The sequence below is a fragment of the Palaemon carinicauda genome, chromosome 13 (genome assembly GCF_036898095.1).
Source record: "Palaemon carinicauda isolate YSFRI2023 chromosome 13, ASM3689809v2, whole genome shotgun sequence".
Classification (NCBI taxonomy): Eukaryota; Metazoa; Arthropoda; class Malacostraca; order Decapoda; family Palaemonidae; genus Palaemon; species Palaemon carinicauda.
The window spans coordinates 27,490,916-27,512,079 of NC_090737.1; the positions used below are offsets into that span (position 1 = coordinate 27,490,916).

Sequence of the window (21,164 nt, forward strand, 5' to 3'; positions counted from 1 at the left end):
TGCTGTCACTATTGCCTAGCTCCAGTGACATCACGATCTATGACACGAAGGGCAAGCAACTCATTGCTCTGCCTCCCGTTCGAAGACTCCACCATCAACCACACACACAAATATATGCAAATGCTCATAAAAATCTTTTGATAAAAGGCTATGTTTTATGAAAATAATTCTTTTACTTTAGCTCCAACAGTGCTTTTTAGAGCAAATAAATAATGATCAGCCACTAGACTTTGTAGGTCATCAAGAGAGATCCATAGGAGGGGGAGAAGTCAGATTTGTGAATGTACTCTCCCACAGTGGGTGCAGAAGGCTCTTTTCCTACCCCTTACCACGATTCCTGAGCCCCTCACTACTAACCCCGTCCACCCACATCAGCAAGTCTTGGATATACTTCACCTCATCAAGTTTTTAGAGGAATCTCGCTTATATGGTGGATAGAGAGGACGTCAGAGAAATAAAGAAGACGTGAAGGAAAAAACAAAAGAACAAAAAAAGTTATGCAGACAGGAGGTACCTAGTAAGGAGGAAGAAAATGTCCATTACAGACTTCTTCCAGGTACTTTCACTCAACAGCCCCTTCTGTTTGATAACTCCATACCTAATGCAGTGTTGAAGCCTCCCAATCACCTATCCAGTTTTCAAATCTACGATCTCTTCGTCCACCTTAGAAAGCAACAGCGCAAATACCCCCATCGCCCAAGGGTGACACAACCTTCCAAATTTTTAGGTAATGAGGACGTCAGTAGAATGATTATGCCTTTATGGTTGATCTATCTTTCCCTCCACATCAAGTCTATAGATGAAGTTTTAGATACTCTACAGTCCAACATTAGGGGATTAAGCAATGAAGCACTACGTTACTCGAGTTACTTTGTTACAAACAGCTGAAATGATAGTCATTTGCAGTCTTTTGTGTAAGACTTCGAAGCAGGATGGAAGTTATGTACCTGAGGAATTTGTCTGTATGTGAAGAGAACCAGTTGAAAATGATTATCCCGAAGGGTTCCTAGATTCGGAATTAGTGGAGAAGTTAATGTATGTCACCAGTGAGTATTATTTTTTTTTAGTACTGTACTAATATTTTATAAATACAAACAATTTTTATCAATTGCACAGATTGTTAGTGTATGATTTACAGTTTTACCTAACAAGATAAAGTGCTACCAGATTTTGCACTGTATTTTGTCGTCTGCTTTTTTCATTTTTGTCACTTTTATGTGCTTTACTATGGTTTTGTGATATTCCCTGTGGCCGCGGGGGCATAAAAACAAGAATAGTGCCAACGTTATCCCTGCATGTCGTAAGAGGCGACTAAAAGGGACGGGACGAGGGGGCTAGGAACCTCCTCTCCTGTATCTACATCCTGTGAGACATCGACAAAGAGATGGAGCTGGGGGGAGAGTGACTGCTCCCCGCACTCTAGTTTTGGGGTGTTTGAATGTGCGTGGATGTAGTACAATAGAGAGTAAAAGATGTGAAATTGGAAGTATGTTTAGGAATAGAAGGATGGATGTATTAGCCTTGTGTGAGACGAAGATAAAAGGAAAGGGTGAAGTGATGTTTGGTGAAATGTCTGGTAGAGTGTCTTGAGATTGAAAGGGGAAGAGCGAGAGAGGGTGTGGCTTTATTGCTGAGTGAATGGATGACAGGTAAAGTAGTGGAATGGAAGGAGATATCATCTAGGTTAATGTGGGTAAGGGTTAGGTTGGGTAGGGAATGTTGGGCGTTTGTCAGTGCGTATGGGCCAGGTAGTGAGAAAAGTGAAGAGCGGAATGAGTTCTGGAATGAATTAACTAGGTGTGTAGAAGGAATTATGTAGTTGTCATGGGTGACTTAAATGCTAGAGTGGGCGCTGGAGAGGTAGAAGGTGTCATTGGGAAGTATGGCGTACCAGGTGAAAATGAGAGTGGTGAGAGACTGATAGATATGTGTGTTGAGCAAGAGATGGTGATAAGTAATAGCTTTTTCAAAAAGAAAGATAAAAATAAGTACACATGGGTAAGAGTGGCAAATGGAAGAGTAGTAGAAAGGGCATTAATGGATTATGTGTTGATAACTAAAAGAATGTTTGGAAGATTGAAAGACGTGCACGTGTTTAGGGGTATGGCTAACGGTATGTCTGATCATTTTTGGTGGAAGGAAAATTAGTTGTAGCAAAAGAATGGGGGAATAGAGTAGGTGGATGTAAAAGGGAGGTAGTGAGGGTTGAAGAGCTAATAAAACTGGGGGTAAAAAGTAAATATCAGGAAAGGTTGAAAATGATATATGACGAAGTGAAAGTAAGAGAAACTGGCAATTTAGAGGAGGAGTGGAAGTTAGTAAAAGAAAATTTTGTTGGGATTGCAAGTGATGTATGTGGAAAGAAGGTTGTTGGAGGCAGCATGAGGAAGGGCAGTGAATGGTGGAATGAAGGAGTGAAGGTAAAAGTGGAAGACAAAAAGAGGGCTTTTGAAGAATGGCTGCAGAATAATAGTATAGAGAAGTATGAAAAATATAAAGAGAAAAATGTGGAAGTAAAGCGCAAGGTAAGTGAGGCAAAGAGGGCAGCTGACCTGAGGTGGGGTCAGGGATTAGGTCATTCATATGAAGAGAATAAGAAGAAGTTTTGGAAAGAAGTGAAGAGAGTAAGGAAGGCTGGCTAAAGAATGGAAGAGACAGTGAAAGATGGAAATGGAAGGTTGTTAAAAGGAGAGGAGGCAAGGAAAAGATGGGCGGAATATTTTGAAAGTTTACTGAATGTTGAGGATAATAGGGAGGCAGATATAATTGCTGTTGCAGGTGTTGAGGTGCCAGTGATGGGAGATGAGAATGAGAGAGAGATTACAATAGATGAAGTGAGGAGAGCACTAGATGAAACGAGAGTAGGAAAAGCATCTGGTATGGATGGTGTGAGAGCTGAGATGTTGGAGGGGGGTGTGACTGTACTTGAATGGTTGGTGAGATTGTTTAATGTGTTTTTTGTTGTCAATGGTACCAGTAGATTGGGTTTGTGCATGTATTGTACCACTATATAAGGGTAAGGGAGATGTGCATGAGTGTTGTAATTCAAGAGGTATTAGTTTGTTAAGCGTAGTTGGAAAAGTGTATGGTAGAGTATTGATTAATAGGATCAAGGATAAAACAGAGAATGCAATCTTGGAAATACAGGGTGGTTTTAGAAGAGGTAGGGGTTGTATGAATCAGATTTTTACAGTTAGGCAGATATGCGAGAAATATTTAGCAAAAGGTAAGGAGGTGTATGTTGCGTTTATGGATCTGGAAAAAGCATATGATAGAGTTGATAGGGAAGCAATGTGGAATGTGATGAGGTTATATGGAGTTGGTGGAAGGTTGTTGCAAGCAGTGAAAAGTTTCTACAAAGGTAGTAAAGCATGTGTTAGGATAGGAAATGAAGTGAGTGATTGGTTTCCGGTGAGAGTGGGGCTGAGACAGGGATGTGTGATGTCGCCGTGGTTGTTTAACTTGTATGTTGATGGAGTGGTGAGAGAGGTGAATGCTCGAGTGCTTGGACGAGGATTAAAACTGGTAGACGAGAATGACCATGAATGGGAGGTAAATCAGTTGTTGTTTGCGGATGATACTGTACTGGTTGCAGATACAGAAGAGAAGCTTGGACGATTAGTGACAGAATTTGGAAGAGTGTGTGAGAGAAGGAAGTTGAGAGTTAATGTGGGTAAGAGTAAGGTTATGAGATGTACGAGAAGGGAAGGTGGTGCAAGGTTGAATGTCATGTTGAATGGAGAGTTACTTGAGGAGGTGGATCAGTTTAAGTACTTGGGGTCTGTTGTTGTAGCAAATGGTGGAGTGGAAGCAGATGTACGTCAGAGAGTGAATGAAGGTTGCAAAGTGTTGGGGGCAGTTAAGGGAGTAGTAAAAAATAGAGGGTTGGGCATGAATGTAAAGAGAGTTCTATATGAGAAAGTGATTGTACCAACTGTGATGTATGGATCGGAGTTGTGGGGAATGAAAGTGATGGAGAGACAGAAATTGAATGTGTTTGAGATGAAGTGTCTAAGGAGTATGGCTGGTGTATCTCGAGTAGATAGGGTTAGGAACGAAGTGGTGAGAGTGAGAACGGGTGTAAGAAATGAGTTAGCAGCTAGAGTGGATATGAATGTGTTGAGGTGGTTTGGCCATGTTGAGAGAATGGAAAATGGATGTCTGCTAAAGAAGGCAATGAATGCAAGAGTTGATGGGAGAAGTACTAGAGGAAGGCCAAGGTTTGGGTGGATGGATGGAGTGAAGGAAGCTCTGGGTGATAGGAGGATAGATGTGAGCGAGGCAAGAGAGCGTGCTAGAAATAGGAATGAATGGCGAGCGATTGTGACGCAGTTCCGGTAGGCCCTGCTGCTGCCTCCGATGCCGTAGATGACCGCGGAGGTAGCAGCAGTAGGGGATTCAGCATTATGAAGCTTCATCTGTGGTGGATAATGTGGGAGGGTGGGCTGTGACACCCTAGCAGTACCAGCTGAACTCGGTTGAGTCCCTTGTTAGGCTGGAGGAACGTAGAGAGTAGAGGTCCCCTTTTTGTTTTTGTTTCTTTGTTGATGTCGGCTACCCCCCAAAATTGGGGGAAGTGCCATGGTATATGTATGTATGTATTATGTTCATGAGAGGGAAATTTTTGCATTTGTCAATTCTTTGTTATATAATGAAGTCTTTTTCAGTGCACAAGTTAATTTCTTGCTATTATTTTTGTCTAGCACTATACTACATAAAGATTTAAATTATTTTACACTTATTATATATTTAAATTTATTTATTTTATTGCTTTCCATTAGACCCAGTTCCATTACCACAAGGAAAAGATGCTGGTGCTGACCAAGCACAGTTGTCATCAATCAATATACCTATAATCTGCAACAGAACCTGATTTAACCGACCTGGTACTGGGCTCAGATGAGTAGACATCGATGCTAACATGCCTGTACTAGCTGATTATCAACCTGGAATGACTGAGAACAGAATTGCACAGAGGTTACCAGTCATGTGTGATGAGCACCACAGTCCATCGTGGATATATCATACGAGAAGTTACACAGATTCAAGTAACAAGGAAATGGAAACTGCACATTGGCAGTTTGTGTGAATAAGTTCTGAAAACTGCATATAACCCTCTCTTCTTTTTAACACATTATGCATTCAAAGTGGGAAGGCAAATAAGTTTAATAACTTATGTAATGTCTGAAATAAAATAAATAAGTAGCCTACTTATTGTCAAATTTATGCCTGCTAATTTTTTGTAGCCTTGACAAATACTTTTCTGTCACGAAAAGCACAGCTAGAACAATGGTAGGCCATTGACAGCAATTTAACTTGCATGTCATTCCACAACAACCCCATTCCCTGGGAGAGGAAGGGCACGCAGCACATGCTGTAGCAGGAGGTGTGTTACCTTTCCCTCCCCGGATTATAATTATCCAAGATCAAGAAGAAATGTTCACGTTCTTCCCACAATTTGAAGAGGGGGGGCAGGAAGGCCAAGTTCAACCGGTCCTCTTCCTCAGACATCATTCAAGGAAGACGTAGCCCCTGAGCTTGAGCCCCTGGAATTGAGCCCTTCATCTACAGAGTTACGAGGGGAATCCGTATTCCAGAGGGTCATTGCGGACATCTGGGAATTCAACATGTTGGGTGAAACCTCCCAAATGTCTATAAAGCAGCCAATCACAGTGGGTTGAAAAGGGTAAGCACTCTTCCCCTCTCGAACAACGCGACCATGGACATGGAGTAGGACGAAATAGTAGCTGGTTCATTGAACTATTCACTACAAAGGACTTTAGGAAACCCGAGGTCTGCTGGAGGTACACTAACCTCATTCTCTCTGAAAGCAAAGATCAAAGAAGATTTCCTAATGCAATATAACCTCAACGTCTAGGCGAAATGGATCCTAAGTAGACAGGATTCAGTGATCAGAAAGCTACACAGAAACGTAAACAGCAGGAAACCTTTGGATTTAAGGAACTCTCCCCTCACTTCAACACTCCTGCTTTTTCCCTGGGAAGAAGTGGACAAGACTGAAATGTTGGAGGATAATAAGCGAGGACTCTCTGTTCCACAGGCCAGTGTTGTTCCAGTCTTTGGGGTTAGGCAGACTCGTACCATACCTTCCTTCAAATCAGACTCCATTATCGTCCCCCTTCCAAGATGGGGAAGCACCAACGATTTCGCGTGGACAAACAACTGCAGAATGGGCAACCACCAGTTCCTGTAGCCCCGTTCCCAGTCAGGACCCCTCCGAAGAGGGAAAAGTAGGAGTGGCAGCCCCCATGTGAGTTTCAGCAGTTGGGATGGGATGTCTACCAAACCACTGGGGGAAGTGGCAAGAACACAGAGCCTGAGTGGATGGTTCGAGTGATACAGGACGGTTGTCATATCCTGTTCACGGAACCCCCCTCCCCTCTCCTGAGTGAAGAAGGTGTTCCGGTTTTACCCCCGAGTGGTTGTTATTGGACTTCACTCTCCATCAAGAGGTCAAGAGCACAATGGACAAAAAGAGTCCTTCGGGAAACCTCAGACAGGTCTCCAGCTTTTTAGTTGCCACTAGGGCCTCAGTTTCCTTATAGATTCACCAGAGAAGCTCCTGCTGTGCCCTGTATAGATTCACCAGAGAAGCTCCTGCTGTGCCCTGTATAGATTCACCAGAGAAGCTCCTGCTGTGCCCTGTGAGGACCATCAAAAGATATATGAAATAACCGGTAAACTGCAGACCAGCCATGCAATACCTATTTGTAGCCATAGTGGTGACAAAGAATAAGATTCAGTCAAAATACCATCTTATTTTGGTTACAGGAAACTATCTTGATAGCATAGAAAAATAGAGGACACGACCCCTCCCAATATTAAGCTCATGCGATACATGGGGTGGAGCGACCTTACCTTTCAAGAGGAACACTTCAGTAGGGTAGGGGTATGGAAGAAGCAGTCTGCCTTCACTGCTCAACACCTTAGGACTGGTTGTTGCCACCCAAAAAGTAATCTAGTGCATTCAGATTGTTTTTTAACCTAATTTTGTTGGGGGGGTTGTAATATTGATTGTTTCTCCTTCTCGTCTCTTCTTCTGGCCCTGGTTTGGTGGTCTTTGGAAGAGAATTCCCAGAAAGGGACCCTCATGGAATGTACACTACTGGAGATGCTTCTGTTCACAGACGTGTCCAGGGAGGGGTGGGGCTCTCATATGAAGGACACCATCCACACATGTTAGACTACAGACGAACAAAGGCACCAAATAAACAAGCTGTAGTTGATGGCAGCACTTTAAGGCTTACAGACCTTCATGTGGCAGCTCCAAGGCCATTCAGTTAGGCTGATGAGCAACACCACTTCGTTCATAGCATACATCAGTAAACTTTGGGGGAATGTCTTCTCGCTCCCTGTGCGCCCTGGCGAAGAAGGCTCACTCATGGGCAATGGGCAACAGAGTATGGGTAGGACTGACCACAAGGTTCCATTCTGGGGAGGCAGAATGTTATAGCGGACAAAATCAGTAGTTGGGTCACAGTACTGTAGTCTATTTATCTCTTCACAGGTGAAGACTATCCAGTTTCTCCTAAGAAATTAGAAGTTTAAGAGATAAACCGCTATAATGTCAGGCTATCAGAGGAAATCCTCCACAGCAATCTACCAAGCCAAGTGGGCAGTCCTCTGTGCATGGCGTCAGTATAAAGACATCGCTTCAGTCCCTCTGCCTCCAAGTATGCCAAACCAGACTTCCTGGTGTTTGTCCGGAAAAATGAAGATTCTCAGTGGCAGCAATAAGAGTTATTGTGCTCTAGGGGAGGTATTCCAACTAAAGGAACTCAGCCTGGGTGCCTTAAGAGATCTCCATCCTCATGGGGCGTTACAACAATCTTGTCCTCCCAAAAGGTATGCCTCCCGGAATGGGACGTCAGGAAGGTCCTGTTGTTCCTCAGGCTTTTGAGCCCCTACAAGAAGCCTCAGGCAGGGACCCGACCCCCACGTCTGTCTTCTCCTAGCATTGGCATCAGCCAAGAGGATCTAAGAGCTCTACGGAATTTACATGTTCTCGCGCTCTGAAGGTTGGAAGTTGACTTTAGTTCATTCTGGAATTGCATAGCCAAAGCACACAGCCCTACAGTGCAGGACAAGCATTTTGAGTTGTTCTCAATCACTCCCCTTAGTTCCATTTCAGATTAACCAGCGGACCTACTGCTGTGCCCTGTCAGGACCATCAGAAGATACCCGAAACAAATGGCAGACTGGAGGCCCCCATACAAATCCTATTTGTATCAACACAGGTGACAAAGAGGAAGATTTAGTCAGAATACTATCTCGTTTTAGTTACAGTAAACAATTAGGTGAGCATACAAAAATAGAGGGGACACAACCCCTCCCAGTATTAGAGCTCATGAGATAATTTGGGTGGAGTGACCTTAGCTTTCAAGAACCCTTCGGTAGTGCAGGGGTATGGAATGGAAGAGGCAGTCTACCTTCACTGCTCAACACATTCTCCATAGGATTGGTCATTGCCACCCTACAAGTAATCTAGTGCGCATTTAGATCGTTTATAACCAAATTTAAGGGGGTTGTAATATTAAGTTTCTTCTCTCCTATGAACACATGGTCCTTCATTCAGAGAAGAACCCTACCAGGTAAGTTCTAGAAGTGGAAAATTGTAATGTAGTTTGGTCAATTCTGCTGGAGAGAGGAGCATATACTCGAAAACCTATTACTTCTTCTCAGCCTAGAAGGGTAATACCTTCTTGCCAAGTTTTCCCCTCACCTTGGATGGGTAGCCTGTGTTGAGAGCTCTATTTTTTGCTTCCCTCCGATGGTCGAGAATAGATGCCGGTGAAGTAGGCTTTGCCTTAGGGCTACCTTCGAGGCGCGAGTATAGTAGGGTTTCTTCCCTCTTAACTGTGTCCCCTATTTAAAAGGACTCGTTTGTATTCATATTGGAACATAAGATAAATTTTAGTGATTTGTATTATTGCTTACTATACAAACCCCAGTCCTTTTAAGGTTTCCTGGCCACCTCGACCTCCCCGCAAAACATAAGCTGGGACCTACAGAATGGCGAGTTGAGCCATGCAGGAGAACAGCCCAATCCCCTCTTTTCCCTCACACTCCTGCTACTTCACCACACAGGATGCATTGTTTTTACTCCCAGCTCGGTCAGTGGAAGTAGAATTATTCCTATTTAAAAAGGACCTATATTTGTATAGTACTTGATAGTATCAGCATTTCTATTGTAAAGATATAGGCTACATAGGTAATATTCATCATGGGGGCAAAAAAAAACCATGACAAGATACATATTTTTAAAATGAGCAACAAATACACACACATTACTCAGCCAAATTAATCAAAAGTTATGACACCTCAGCACTCCTGGACTCAATATTAATCATTTGCACTAACCCCGATACAGTGTAAAAATTCTAATTTCATTAAACTGACTACATAAAAAACATTAAAATTCAAGGTAGCATTATATACATTTCAAACAATATCAGTATTGTGTCATCAGCAAGTTGTTGATTAAAATTATCTTTTATAATAATTGTGTACTTCAACCACATCACAGAGTTGAACGCTCACAAAGCCGACACAAAAAGTCCAAAAATATAGCATGGAGGTAAGGCAACATTTAATAACATTTTTATCTTTGTAGACTGTTATTAGCAAATGAAATGTACAAAGGCTGAACTGTATAAATGCTGTTGTACCTAGAAAAGAGGTTGCTTTTCAAAATGCGAGAAAAAAATAAAGGAATCTGGATCTTTAAAAATTAAAACTTTAGACACCGTACACTATTTAGTCAGCATGAAACAAAATTGAAATGAATAAAAAATATACGTTATCAATCTTTGTGTGACGCTAGAGCATATAAGATGGGGCAACCATAAATGAACAAAGAACTTTGCAAAGGTGAAACCTGACTCGCTAGTATAGGTTAAAGCTTGATCACTAACTACATCAGAAATAAGGGTTCAGACACCAAAAAATTAAGAGATCAAATATGTACATATTATTCATGTTCAGGTAAATAGCATCAAACATTTGGTATGATGGCAAAAATTTCTACTTAAACAAGGAGTCAGAAATGCTCATTCATAATTTTCAGTTTGGCCTTCCTAATACTGTGACCTCTTCCTCAAAATTTTTTAACAAATGTTACAATATTACCCTTTTAAATGCAACATGTACAGTATGTGTAAAATCTATTTAAAATATGTAATGTACATAAAATTCACAAAAGATAACAGGTAAAATTTCTTGGCTTTTTTCCATAATCCATCTTATAAAGGAAATGTTTTATTATACTGACTTGACAACAAATAGATTTCAAGATGTGTCCCAAGTAATATACAAGTGTTAAATATGCAGTGGAACCATAGATAATAACGTTCACACAAGTTTCACCGGTACATATTTAAATTGTTAAAGTCATGAACCTCAGAATGTCCGTTCAGGCAATGTCCAGTCGTGACTATGGTCCCATAATATTTATGATAGTAAGAGGTACTAGACGTAACGCACCCGTTTCAGGTCTTCAATGTACAAAAGCAACTATGCTGCCAGGCACACAATATTACAGTGATGTACATGTCTAACCTATAATGTCTGGTTGGTCACAATAAATGCTTGTTATTGGATTATATATAAAATAACATCCTCAACTTACAAACATTCAGAGATACAAACACAAATTCAACTGAAAATCTTAAATCTCAGATATTGTACCAAAATTTCATAATAAAATACTGTAATAAATCAATATTATATAATTTAATGCAGTAAGTAAGATGACATTTGCAATATGAAACAGGACTATTTGTTGATTTGCAGCTGAAAATTTTTTTAGGCATGTGAGTTCGATGAAGTATATCATTTAACTTAGGCCAAAACTTAACACTTTATGGTGTACAGTATTTCACTTACTAACATTATCTTTATTCTAAACATGCAAATTCTATTTCTCAATGGATTGAAGTGGCTGTTGTTAATGTCCTTAGGTGTTGCCTTTGATTTATTTCTAGCTTTTAAAGTTCTGAGATTGGCTGTGAATGGAAGATATTACCTATCCTTGTTCTTTTCTATCCTAAAAGTTTGTGTAATTATCCTATATTTTTGTTTATCATCATTAAAAGATTGTGGTCTAATTTTGTAGTTTTCTTTTTTGTGTAAATTGAAATGAAAATATTCACTTGTACTTTCTCTCTCTCATACTCGTACCTCCCTTCGTATACTTTACATCTTTCTGTTATTTAGTCACTACAGGTACACTACACTTAGCTTTACTATGGGTTCCACTAGTCCATATCACAAAGCATCCTATTTCACAAAACATACCGCGGACATTAAGCAATGCATGGCTGAACATCTTGACTAGTTTCAGTGACAGACTACTGTAATTAGACAAGCCATTACAATTTTATAATATTAAAAATACACTTAAAACCACTTTCATCACCAACATGCTTATTCAGAGGACATCAAATTTCATACACATCTTTCCCTCTTTCACATACCAGGCAGATATGTTACAATGCGCAGTAACTGCGTAGATATACTTTGAGTTTTAGACTATCACAAGAAATATGAGGGAAATTCTTTGGATGGACAAAGAGAGTAATAAAACTTTACTGAGCATTTAGTAATTCTCATTTGCTAATGTGGACACATCATTTTGTGTTTCTAACCTCATAACCTTTTCAATATATATGTAGCATCTGTCATGGTCAACATGTAAGAAATAATCCATACCTTTTATACGTTTAGTCAGTGATTGTATTTCGTATTTAGTTCCTGTTATGAATTAGGGATATACAAGAACTGCATATTACTCCTTACATGAATTGGAAAAAATATTTCAATATATATGGAAATAAACTGTCCTGGTAAATTCAAAAAGAAGCTACCAAGCCACAGTTCTTTTAACCAATATGATTTGCAAAAGTAAATTAATCTAAAAACCTAGTCATCTTATGATCCATAAATCAAAATTATATACAGCATTTCAATATTATGCAATAGAAAACTATTCCCTTTATAAAAAGCAAATGCTTGAAACCTGTTTAACATATCCTTAAAGTTATTCAAGAAATTTTTCCATAATGGTTTTTGTTACACAGGTTTCTCTATTCACAAATCACAAACAGAACCCTGTGATTATTTTTATATAAGAGCATGAACATAATTTAAGGTTACTAAAGTACCTGGCCTTTAAAGATTACTGTTCTATAGAACTTAAAAAAATAAACAAAAATAAAAATTAAACATTTCACCCCATATTGCCAATACTGGCTATTCAACTTAGTACTAAACCATTTCATACACTGCTGAAAGGTTTCAGAATCAAGAGTTCACCTGTAAATCAATAAATTGCTCAAATATATAAGAAATACCCACAGTAAGACAAAAGATTATCAAACCTAAAACTTACTCTACTATACATACAATAGCAACTACTGTACTGTTTAATGAACAATATGTGTAAAAAACTAGTCACTAATTATTGGCAAAAAAAAAAATTCAATATGAACTAATTAACATAATATAAATATTCATTTTTATTCTTTCATGGAAAAATAAGTCTCCTCTTCTGAAAATGTTGAGGATATTGTCGAAATATTTCTAGTTTCAAAGTTGTAAAGAAAGCTTTAAGCATCCTATCACTACAAACTCTAGACATGAAAGGGCATTTCCGTTTAGTTCGACTGAAAAGACACTTGTGAGGCTTGCTTATAGTTCACATTAGACTTGAACTAAGAATGAGTTTAACATTTACAGGCTTAGTTCATGAAGTTTCTCAACAGAATATTACCACAACAGTTTCTGTTGAATAACTCATATACATGCATAAGGCTTACCCTCTTTTACCCTGCCCTTCAGAAACTTAGTTTCTTAAAGCAGCCAATCTCCTAGTGAGTACATCTTCCTGATCTCGAGTACGTTCCCCAGTTGTGAGGGTACCTGTAGGAACAGTTTGTGCATCGTTAAGTTGGTCCATGACTTCGAGTCCAGCTTCATCAGCCACTTGTTGAATGAGAGCATCCACATCCTCCTTTGGTGTAGATAGTGTTGTTGCAGCACCCATGCTATCTTCCAATACCTGTTTGATTTGTTATGTTAAAATACATGCTAAAAACTCATAACCAATTGTGGTCAAAAGCAAATTTTTGATAAATATGACAAAATCTTAGTCAAGCATAACTGTTCTATACTGACAAAATTAAACAATAATTTAATTGTATAATTATTCCTCCTGATAGCTTTTCAAATCAATTTGTCTATAATTTAGATAAAACAACAAAAATCCACAGCCCATTGACATATATTCTATAATGCTTACCGATGTTCTCACATCCAAGTCCTCAAATTGTGACTCAAACTTGTCCATAACAGATGATATTTTCTGCAGGTCCATAGAATTGAGAGCCTGGTCTAATGCTTTCACAACTGAACCCATATTTTTAGTAATACCTTTCATGGCCATTGCTGATTGAATCCTGTTTATAAAGTACATATAAATACATGAAAAGCACTAAAGAATGGAAAATTGAAACAAACACATGCCATTAAAGCTTATTAAGGCAGATGAAAAAATTCTATTTATCCAAATTAATTCAAAGACTTTATACCTCAAAAACAAACAAAAGATAAACCAACAAATATTACCTAGACTCTACTGCATCCACTTTTGAAGCCATACGAAGGTATGATAAGGACTCACTCTTTTTCCTAATTGCATTTTCAGCATATATTCTTGCTCCTTCAACATTACCCTGTTGCAAGGCCTTCTTCACTTTTCCTTCTTGAACCTGGAAAAGAGTATTGAGAGTAGTAAAAACATTCAAACCAGTAAATACAATGACCTATTGTATAAAATTGCATTAGAGATTTAGAAATGTATTTTAATGAAAAACCATTTATAATTTAACCACATCGTCTTATAAAAAACGGGTGTATGAAACTAAATTATTTAAATTTTTTTCACTGGTCTTTAGTCTCCTTTCCATAGTGATAAACCTAATCATTCAACCAGTTATAATTAATATAGTAAGGATAAGATTGATATTTAATAAGAATAATTATAAACAATGGCATAAAACTAAAAGGGCTAAGAGTCATCTGCCCCTTAATTTCAACTTTTCAGCACATAAATAAACATGAAGCCACTGCCGAGATAATTCCCCCCTTTACATTAAAGGAAACAAAGTCTCGTATTAAAAAATGTAACAACAATTTAGGAGGTTGTTTGTGCTAACTGTGAAGCGTAACACTGGGCAGTTCATCTTGTAGGGGGCATAATGATGTCAGTGCACCTTACACTGTAAATTAAGTATTATTTGAGAGTTTGTTTAAAGTTCTATTCACAAAATTAATAAATATAAAAAAAAATTTAATCAATTTGTATTTTTCCTAACCATACAAACCTGAGACCTTTATTACTGTATGAGTATGACTTCAACAAAGTTGGAACAGCCACTAAGCTTTTAAAGAGGTGAACGCAGCTGACTGGCGGTGAAAGGTAGGAGTTTCCCCCATATCCGACAGGTAGCCCTACCTTCACTTTCACTTATGACCTGGGACTTGAGGGGTGTTTGACACAGGCAGTGTTACTTGAAGGTCTCAGGACAAACACAAATTGATTAAAAATGTTATGAATTGTTCCTTTCCGTAATATAAGCCTTCGACCTTTAATACAAGACTTAACTTATGAGAGCCAAATTCCTTATAACCAAATTGACTGGTTTGCTGGCCTGGGAAGTGCCAATGCACTTTGGTCTTGTATGGAACAAAAGTAATGACTCCTGTCAACTACCTGAACATAAGGAGGGATGAGGTGTTAGGGTACGTCTTTACCAGGAAATGGTGGATGGTCACTGAAAAATCTATAACCCTATTGGAAACTTTCCTGCTTGGCAATCTGCTGGAGTGGGGTTCCAGTCCCATTCAAGCTCAATAGTTTCTTGTAGTGTCTGCACCTCACCATCCTTGTGAGCTAAGAAAGGGCAGTTTGGGGGAGCCTATAGGTCTACCTGCTGAGTCATCAGCAGCCATTGCCTGGTCCTAACTCAGGTAGAGAGGAGGCTTCGGTGCTGATAGGTAGTAGGTTGGCCAAAGTACCAGCAACCTGTTGAGATACTACCGCTAGAGAGTTACGGGGTCCTTGGACTGGTCAGACAGTACTACATAGGATCCTTCTCTCTGATTATGGTTCATTTTCCTTTTGCCTATACACACACTGAATAGTCAGGCCTATTCTTTACATATTCTCCTCTGTCCTCATACCCCTGACAACACTGAGATTACCAAACAATACTTCTTAACCCCTGGGGTTACTGCACTGTAATTGTTCAGTGGCTACATTCCTCTTGTTAAGGGTAGAAGGGACTCTTAAGCTATGGTAAGCAGCTCTTCTAGGAGGACACTCCAAAATCAAACCATTATTCTCTAGTCTTGGGTTGTGCCATAACCTCTGTACCATGGTCTTCCATTGTCTTGAGTTAAGAGTTCTCTTGCTTGAGGGTACATTCAGGCACACTATTCTATTTCATTTTTCTTCTTGTTTTGTTAAAGTTTTTATAGTTTATATGAAATATTTTGTTTCTCTTTGTTTCCTTTCCTCACCGGGCTATTTTCCGTGTTGGAGCCCCTGGGCTTATAGCATTCGGCTTTTCCAACTAGGGTTGTAGCTTAGCAATTAATAATAATATCTCGTAAGGTCAGTCTCTAGGGCATTGCCACTGTCCCTTGCCTCTGCCATTTATGAGTGACCTTTACACCTTAGAATATGGGTGTCGAATGTATAGGCATTATATGAGAAACTCATCTGTGACTCGGCATCAATAGTCAAAATATAATTGTCACCAGTAACTAGTAATTTCACATATTCCAGTACAAGTATATTCATATTATTTGCCTTCTTTTTGTATTAATGTGATAAGTTTCAGCAAAATGAGTAGTGGGTGTGCATGAATTATATTCATCCTTTCCTTCAATTAGAAGGCTGGGGGATGGGCGATATAGATCAATATAATTTGCAATACAGATTGTATTGTAAAAAAACGGGGCTCTGTTGAGTAGCTTGCCTGCATCGATCATCCTGTCCAGCTCTATAATGCCATGACTGCTATACAGTACCCCAAGATAGGGGGAAGAAGAATTGAAAAAGGGCAGTCACTTTTATATTTCATCCTTGGACTTGCATCTCGACCGCTATCCAACACGAGATGCTTCTTGTTCCATGAGGGAGCTAGGCTCACTATACAACTTGCTGAGCACCTACTAGATGTCCCAGGGTAAAGGAATCCAGGAACTTGTGGGTATACTTCCGTGAGTAGTGAGAGGTGAAGGTTGTTGGGCGATCCAGACAGTCTGCCTTCAGCACTTGCACTATAGGCAGATTCTTTTTGACGGCTAAGATAGAGCTGATACTCCTAACTTTGTGGGCTTACAATGTTGATGGTCTGCGAGGTGATTCTCCAGAATCGGTATGTGCACGTCATGGGCTCACAAAGCCAGAATGAGATGTTTATGGAGATTAGTTCTTTTACCTTACCAATGTTAAGGAACAACCTCTGGTGTCCTGGTCTGAAGCACTGGGTTCTCTCAAGGTAGAGTCCTAGCACCCTCATAAGACAGAGAAGGAAGTCATCCCGATCGCTAATCGCATCTTGTAGAGAGGAAATGGACTCGAACCTGGAGTCATGGACAATATGGTTTTAGATCTTAACCAAAAAATCCAGAGGAGGATATTGAAACCTTTCCTTCCTTGGAATGACTCATGGCATAAGATATACAGTACTGTACCATGAATTTTACCTACCCTTAGATAGTTTTGAGTGTCTGATCCCTATCTGAAACTCTCTGTAAGGTTTCATACAGCAAATGCCTAACGGAGCTGAGAACCCTTGTAACATTTCAATTGCAGGTGTAAGAGTTCTCTGTGTGGACAAGACTGGTCAAATCATCTTTTAACCATGGAGAATTTTTACAAAGAGAAAAGATCTAAGCCCTTCAGTCTGAACAATAGCCTTTTACCACTAAGACTGAGGGGAGCTTATCTCAGCGAAGGTAAACGTAGAAATCGGCAATTAGTTGCAGATACTCCAACCGGAGAAGTATCCCATCTACAACACCAATCTTCCCTGCTAGACAGTTACAGAGAATCTAAGCAGATATCCTAACATTTCCTGTGCAATAACTCATGAAAAGCCTTTCGCCCCCATAAAGTGTAACAGGGATGCCACTTACTTGTGGTACTTCTACAGCCGAGGCCAAGAGAGGAGATGGGCCATTAAAGTAGTTCTACTGTTAGCTTGACAAGGAGCATCAGCAGATCTGGAAATTATTCAGACTGTGCCTACTTCAAGACCAACAGGCTTAGATTGACACTCGGGATCATCAACACCCTGTTAATTACCGACATAACAGGCAAAAGGGATGTTGGAAGATGTCCTCCATTGGTGATGACTGGTCTGGGACTGGAAAGCAGAAAACTGGGAGCGTCTTGTTCATCCGAGGGTCAAACAAGTCGATCACTAGGGACCCCCACATGCAAGAACTTTTCCGACATGTAGGGACCACTCTGCTCCTACTACCAACCCCAGGTGGCTTTGAGTCTGCTGGTAAATTCATTTTGCCCAGAATTTACCATGTCAAACACCCAAGTGTGTACCTGCTTCACCTACTCGCAGAGGGACAAAGACAAGGTTCTTCCTTGCTTGCTGACATAGGAAACTAGAGTCGTGCTGTTCTTCATTAGTGGCCCTATGAAACAGTCGCTGCTCTCATTTCGAACAGGATCCTTTTGTCTTTGGATCACAATCCTAGGATGGTCTGGTTTCACATGTATGAGTCCACCCCTCTACTGATGCATCTGTGAACACCAGTATTTCCAGTATTTAGATCATCTATCACTTTTTGTTCTAGATACCTGAAGCAACTTTTGATGGAGGTGCCCGTGGGGCAAAAGATTCTCTACTGATGAGATTTTTCCTAGATGACATTTCCACTGCCAAGTGGAAAAAGAGCCTAAGCTGTAGTCTTGTTAACCCTTTTACCCCCAGGCTATTTGGAAATTTCCAACCCTTAACCCCCAGGGGGTTATTTTTTTTTCCAGCACATTTTGCAGTATATTTTTTTTAAATTGCTCTAACAGCCTTAATTTTTGTCATAGAGAGGTCAGGTCAGTCTCATTCTCTTGGAAAATGCCTGAATTTTCTCAAAAATTTTTTTGCGAGGACGTACCGGTACGTCCATGGGGGTAAAGGGATGGCTTTTGTGAAACGTACCAGTACGTCCTTTGGGGGTAAAAGGGTTAACATGTTTGCGAGTGTACATCCACAAAAAGTACATGCAGCTAGCACAGAGATCAAACTTACGTCGATATTGAATGTTTGCCTGTACATCTTGTGGGGTGGGACAAGCATCCTTGTAAGTGAATACAGTAATTGCTTGCTTCCTTCATAAACGTAAGCAGAAGCTAACACTAGTCCTTTGGGGATAGCGGCTTGCAAAAAATAACCTTGCAACGTTGTCTCACTAGCCCGATGTGCGAGTGCTCCTAAGAGCCCTCCATTCCGTAGGGAAAACAAGCCCAAGAAAGTAACACCAAAAGATTATATTGCATGAAACTCTGCATCTAACGAGACTCATTTTGCCCAAGGGCATGCGGCGATTGGTAGTAAACCATATTTGTAGCAATAACCCAGAGGTTTTACCTTGGCAAGAGCGCATGTGCAACCGAAAGAGTTCGTTTCAGCCTTTATGGGGTGTCAGCAAACGACTGTAGTTGTGTAAACCTCCTCAGGGAAGAGAGTTTCCCATGAAGAAGCATAGCCGTGCATGTAAGGGTTTTGTTGGCCCAGATGGCCAAGAACTAAAACACTAGGCAGGTTTGTCCATTTGCCTGCAAGCACTGGCGAGTATCAGCGAGTGCTGGCGAGCATTAGTGAATGCTGACGAGGGTTAGCGAATGATGGCGAGGGTTGGCGAATTCTGGCAAGGTTAGAGTTCACTTACCTATAAGGATGAATACAGGTAATGTAAGCAAGTGCACTATGCTACCGAAGTAGCACGCACTTGAGGCAACAGTATGCTAAAACTCTGTGTGCTACCTAAGTTGGGTTTCGCAAACTCGCAATGGGCATAAGAGCTCGCTCACCCACCTCGCTAGAGCTCAGTGGGCGGGTGCGCAACACTGCCCATGACTTCTTTGCAAAACTATCATCTTTACAAAGTACTCATGCTCATCCTACCTCTTACAGGGGGTTGGTGAGTAGCCTTATGTCATCCCCACGAAAGGGAACAAAAAAGTTTGTGCTGGACTTGAAGAACTGCCATTTCTCCCTCGTAAGTTTCGGGACCTGCGCCAAAGCTCCATGAGCTTTCTTGTGCCCCAAGAGGCCCGATGTAGGAAATAACCCTGAACAGTTATAGCCTACGAGTAGTTTCTCCCTTGAAAGAGATGGAAACCATGAGGCACAGGTCCCAAAGGACCTAGCCTCACAAACCTCTAAGAGCTTTGTTGTGCCCAAAGGCACAATGTCGGCAACATCCCCGAAGACTTAAAGCCTATGAGACTCTTCAATGGGAGAGGCAGCGTCAAGCGGTCGGCAGTCATCACCATCTGCGGCAATGAAACCAAAGGAAAGTTGCAAATAAGACTCGTTTTGTACCGAGGGTACAGCAGCAATGATCAGTAACTGCTGGCTGTCACCTAACTCGTTTGTCGCCACGCTCCGAAAAGCAAGAGCGGAGAATGGACAAATCCAATTCATGGCCGAGGAATCCTCCGATGGGGAAACCACCCAAGCGAAGGCAGTCTCTCCCGCGGGAAGGAAAGGCGACCAACCCCTGATGCTGCTGTCGGCAATTCTCCCCGTAGGCAGGAAGATTGCTGGACAGTCGCTGGAGGAGGGTAACTCGGCCTCGGAAGGACAAGTTGGTCAATACCTGGTGACGGTTAACTCTCCCTCAGAGGAGAAAGTTGTCCAACACCTGGAGGTGGACCTCCAGGCAGCTCTCTCTGCTTTCCCGTCAACAAGCTAAGCTCAAGTTGAAGCTTGACATCAAGTGGTGCCTGTGAAACGTACCAGAAGCTAGTTTCCTAGTTCATCCCGACTGGAAAACCCAGAAGGAAATCAGTCTGCCAATGTTCTCGTTCTCACACCAAAGCTGCAGGAACAAAGGTGAGCTGAAGCAGAGGGTGCTATAGTAAACTGTAACAATCTCGGAACCATTCCTTAACTGGGAGACCCGAAGTCCCCAATGAAGGTTGAAGTTGACGGAAGACTCTTCCCTTGGAGGTGGTTGCCATTTTCACCATCTGAAAGAAAACGGGAATTTTTAAACTTTTAGGCCACTTGCTTTTAATCGTAAAACGGCTAAAATGTTTTGACAAGAGAGCAAGACTATGTCTTTATTCTACCAAGCCAAAATAAAAAGTGACGATTGTTTCCTAGTGCTTGTGTAAGCGGGGTGGTTGGTGTAACCCGGCTACCCCTCTACGCTAACTAGCAAAGGATAGTTACACCTCGCAAAAGCTTTAACGGCTGGTTCAGGTATCGCTGAAATAATACTAATACGTAAAGAGATACCCAAATCCTCATTACACACAAAATCTACTTACTGTATCATTACTACTAATACATATCATTATAGACCTTCTAGAAAGGTTAATACAGTACTGAATAACTAAGACTATGATATTTCTATCTATTTACTGTATCTACCATGGAATTTCCCCTAATTTTGGGGGGTAGCCGACATATAAAACAGAACCAAAAGGGGATTTTTCTTCTCTTCGTTCCTCCCGGTCTGATGAAGGAATCAACCGAGTTTAGTTGGTACTGTTAGGCTGCCACAGACCACCCTCCCCCATTATAAACTGAAATGAAGCTTCATATGCTGAATCCTCTACTGCAGCTACCTCAGCAGTCACCAAGATGACCAGAGGAAGCAGCAGGGACTATCAGAACTGTGTCACAATCGCTCCCCATTCATTCATATTTCTAGCACGCTCTTTTGCTTCTCTCACATCTATCCTCCTATCACCCAGAACTCTCTTTACTCCAACCATCCATCAAAACCTTAGCCTTCCTCTTGTACTTCTCCCATCAACTCTTGCATTCATCACCTTCTTCAGCAGACAGCCATTTTCCATTCTCTCTACATGGCCAAACCATCTC

At 40.8% G+C, this 21,164-nt stretch overlaps 1 protein-coding gene across 1 annotated transcript in view; it reads right to left on the reverse strand.

Annotated features, from left to right (window-relative positions):
- Window positions 1-9,266: 9,266 nt before the first annotated feature.
- LOC137652244 (charged multivesicular body protein 1a-like) overlaps window positions 9,267-21,164 on the reverse strand; it is a 71,056-nt gene continuing 59,158 nt past the window's right edge. Inside the window, exons 3-5 of the mRNA XM_068385486.1 lie at window positions 13,645-13,787; window positions 13,319-13,475; window positions 9,267-13,078 (exon numbers count right to left, since the gene is read on the reverse strand). Of these exons, the coding sequence (XP_068241587.1) occupies window positions 12,863-13,078; window positions 13,319-13,475; window positions 13,645-13,787 (516 nt within the window). The 3' untranslated portion in view covers window positions 9,267-12,862. The remainder of the gene's footprint in view (window positions 13,079-13,318; window positions 13,476-13,644; window positions 13,788-21,164) is intronic.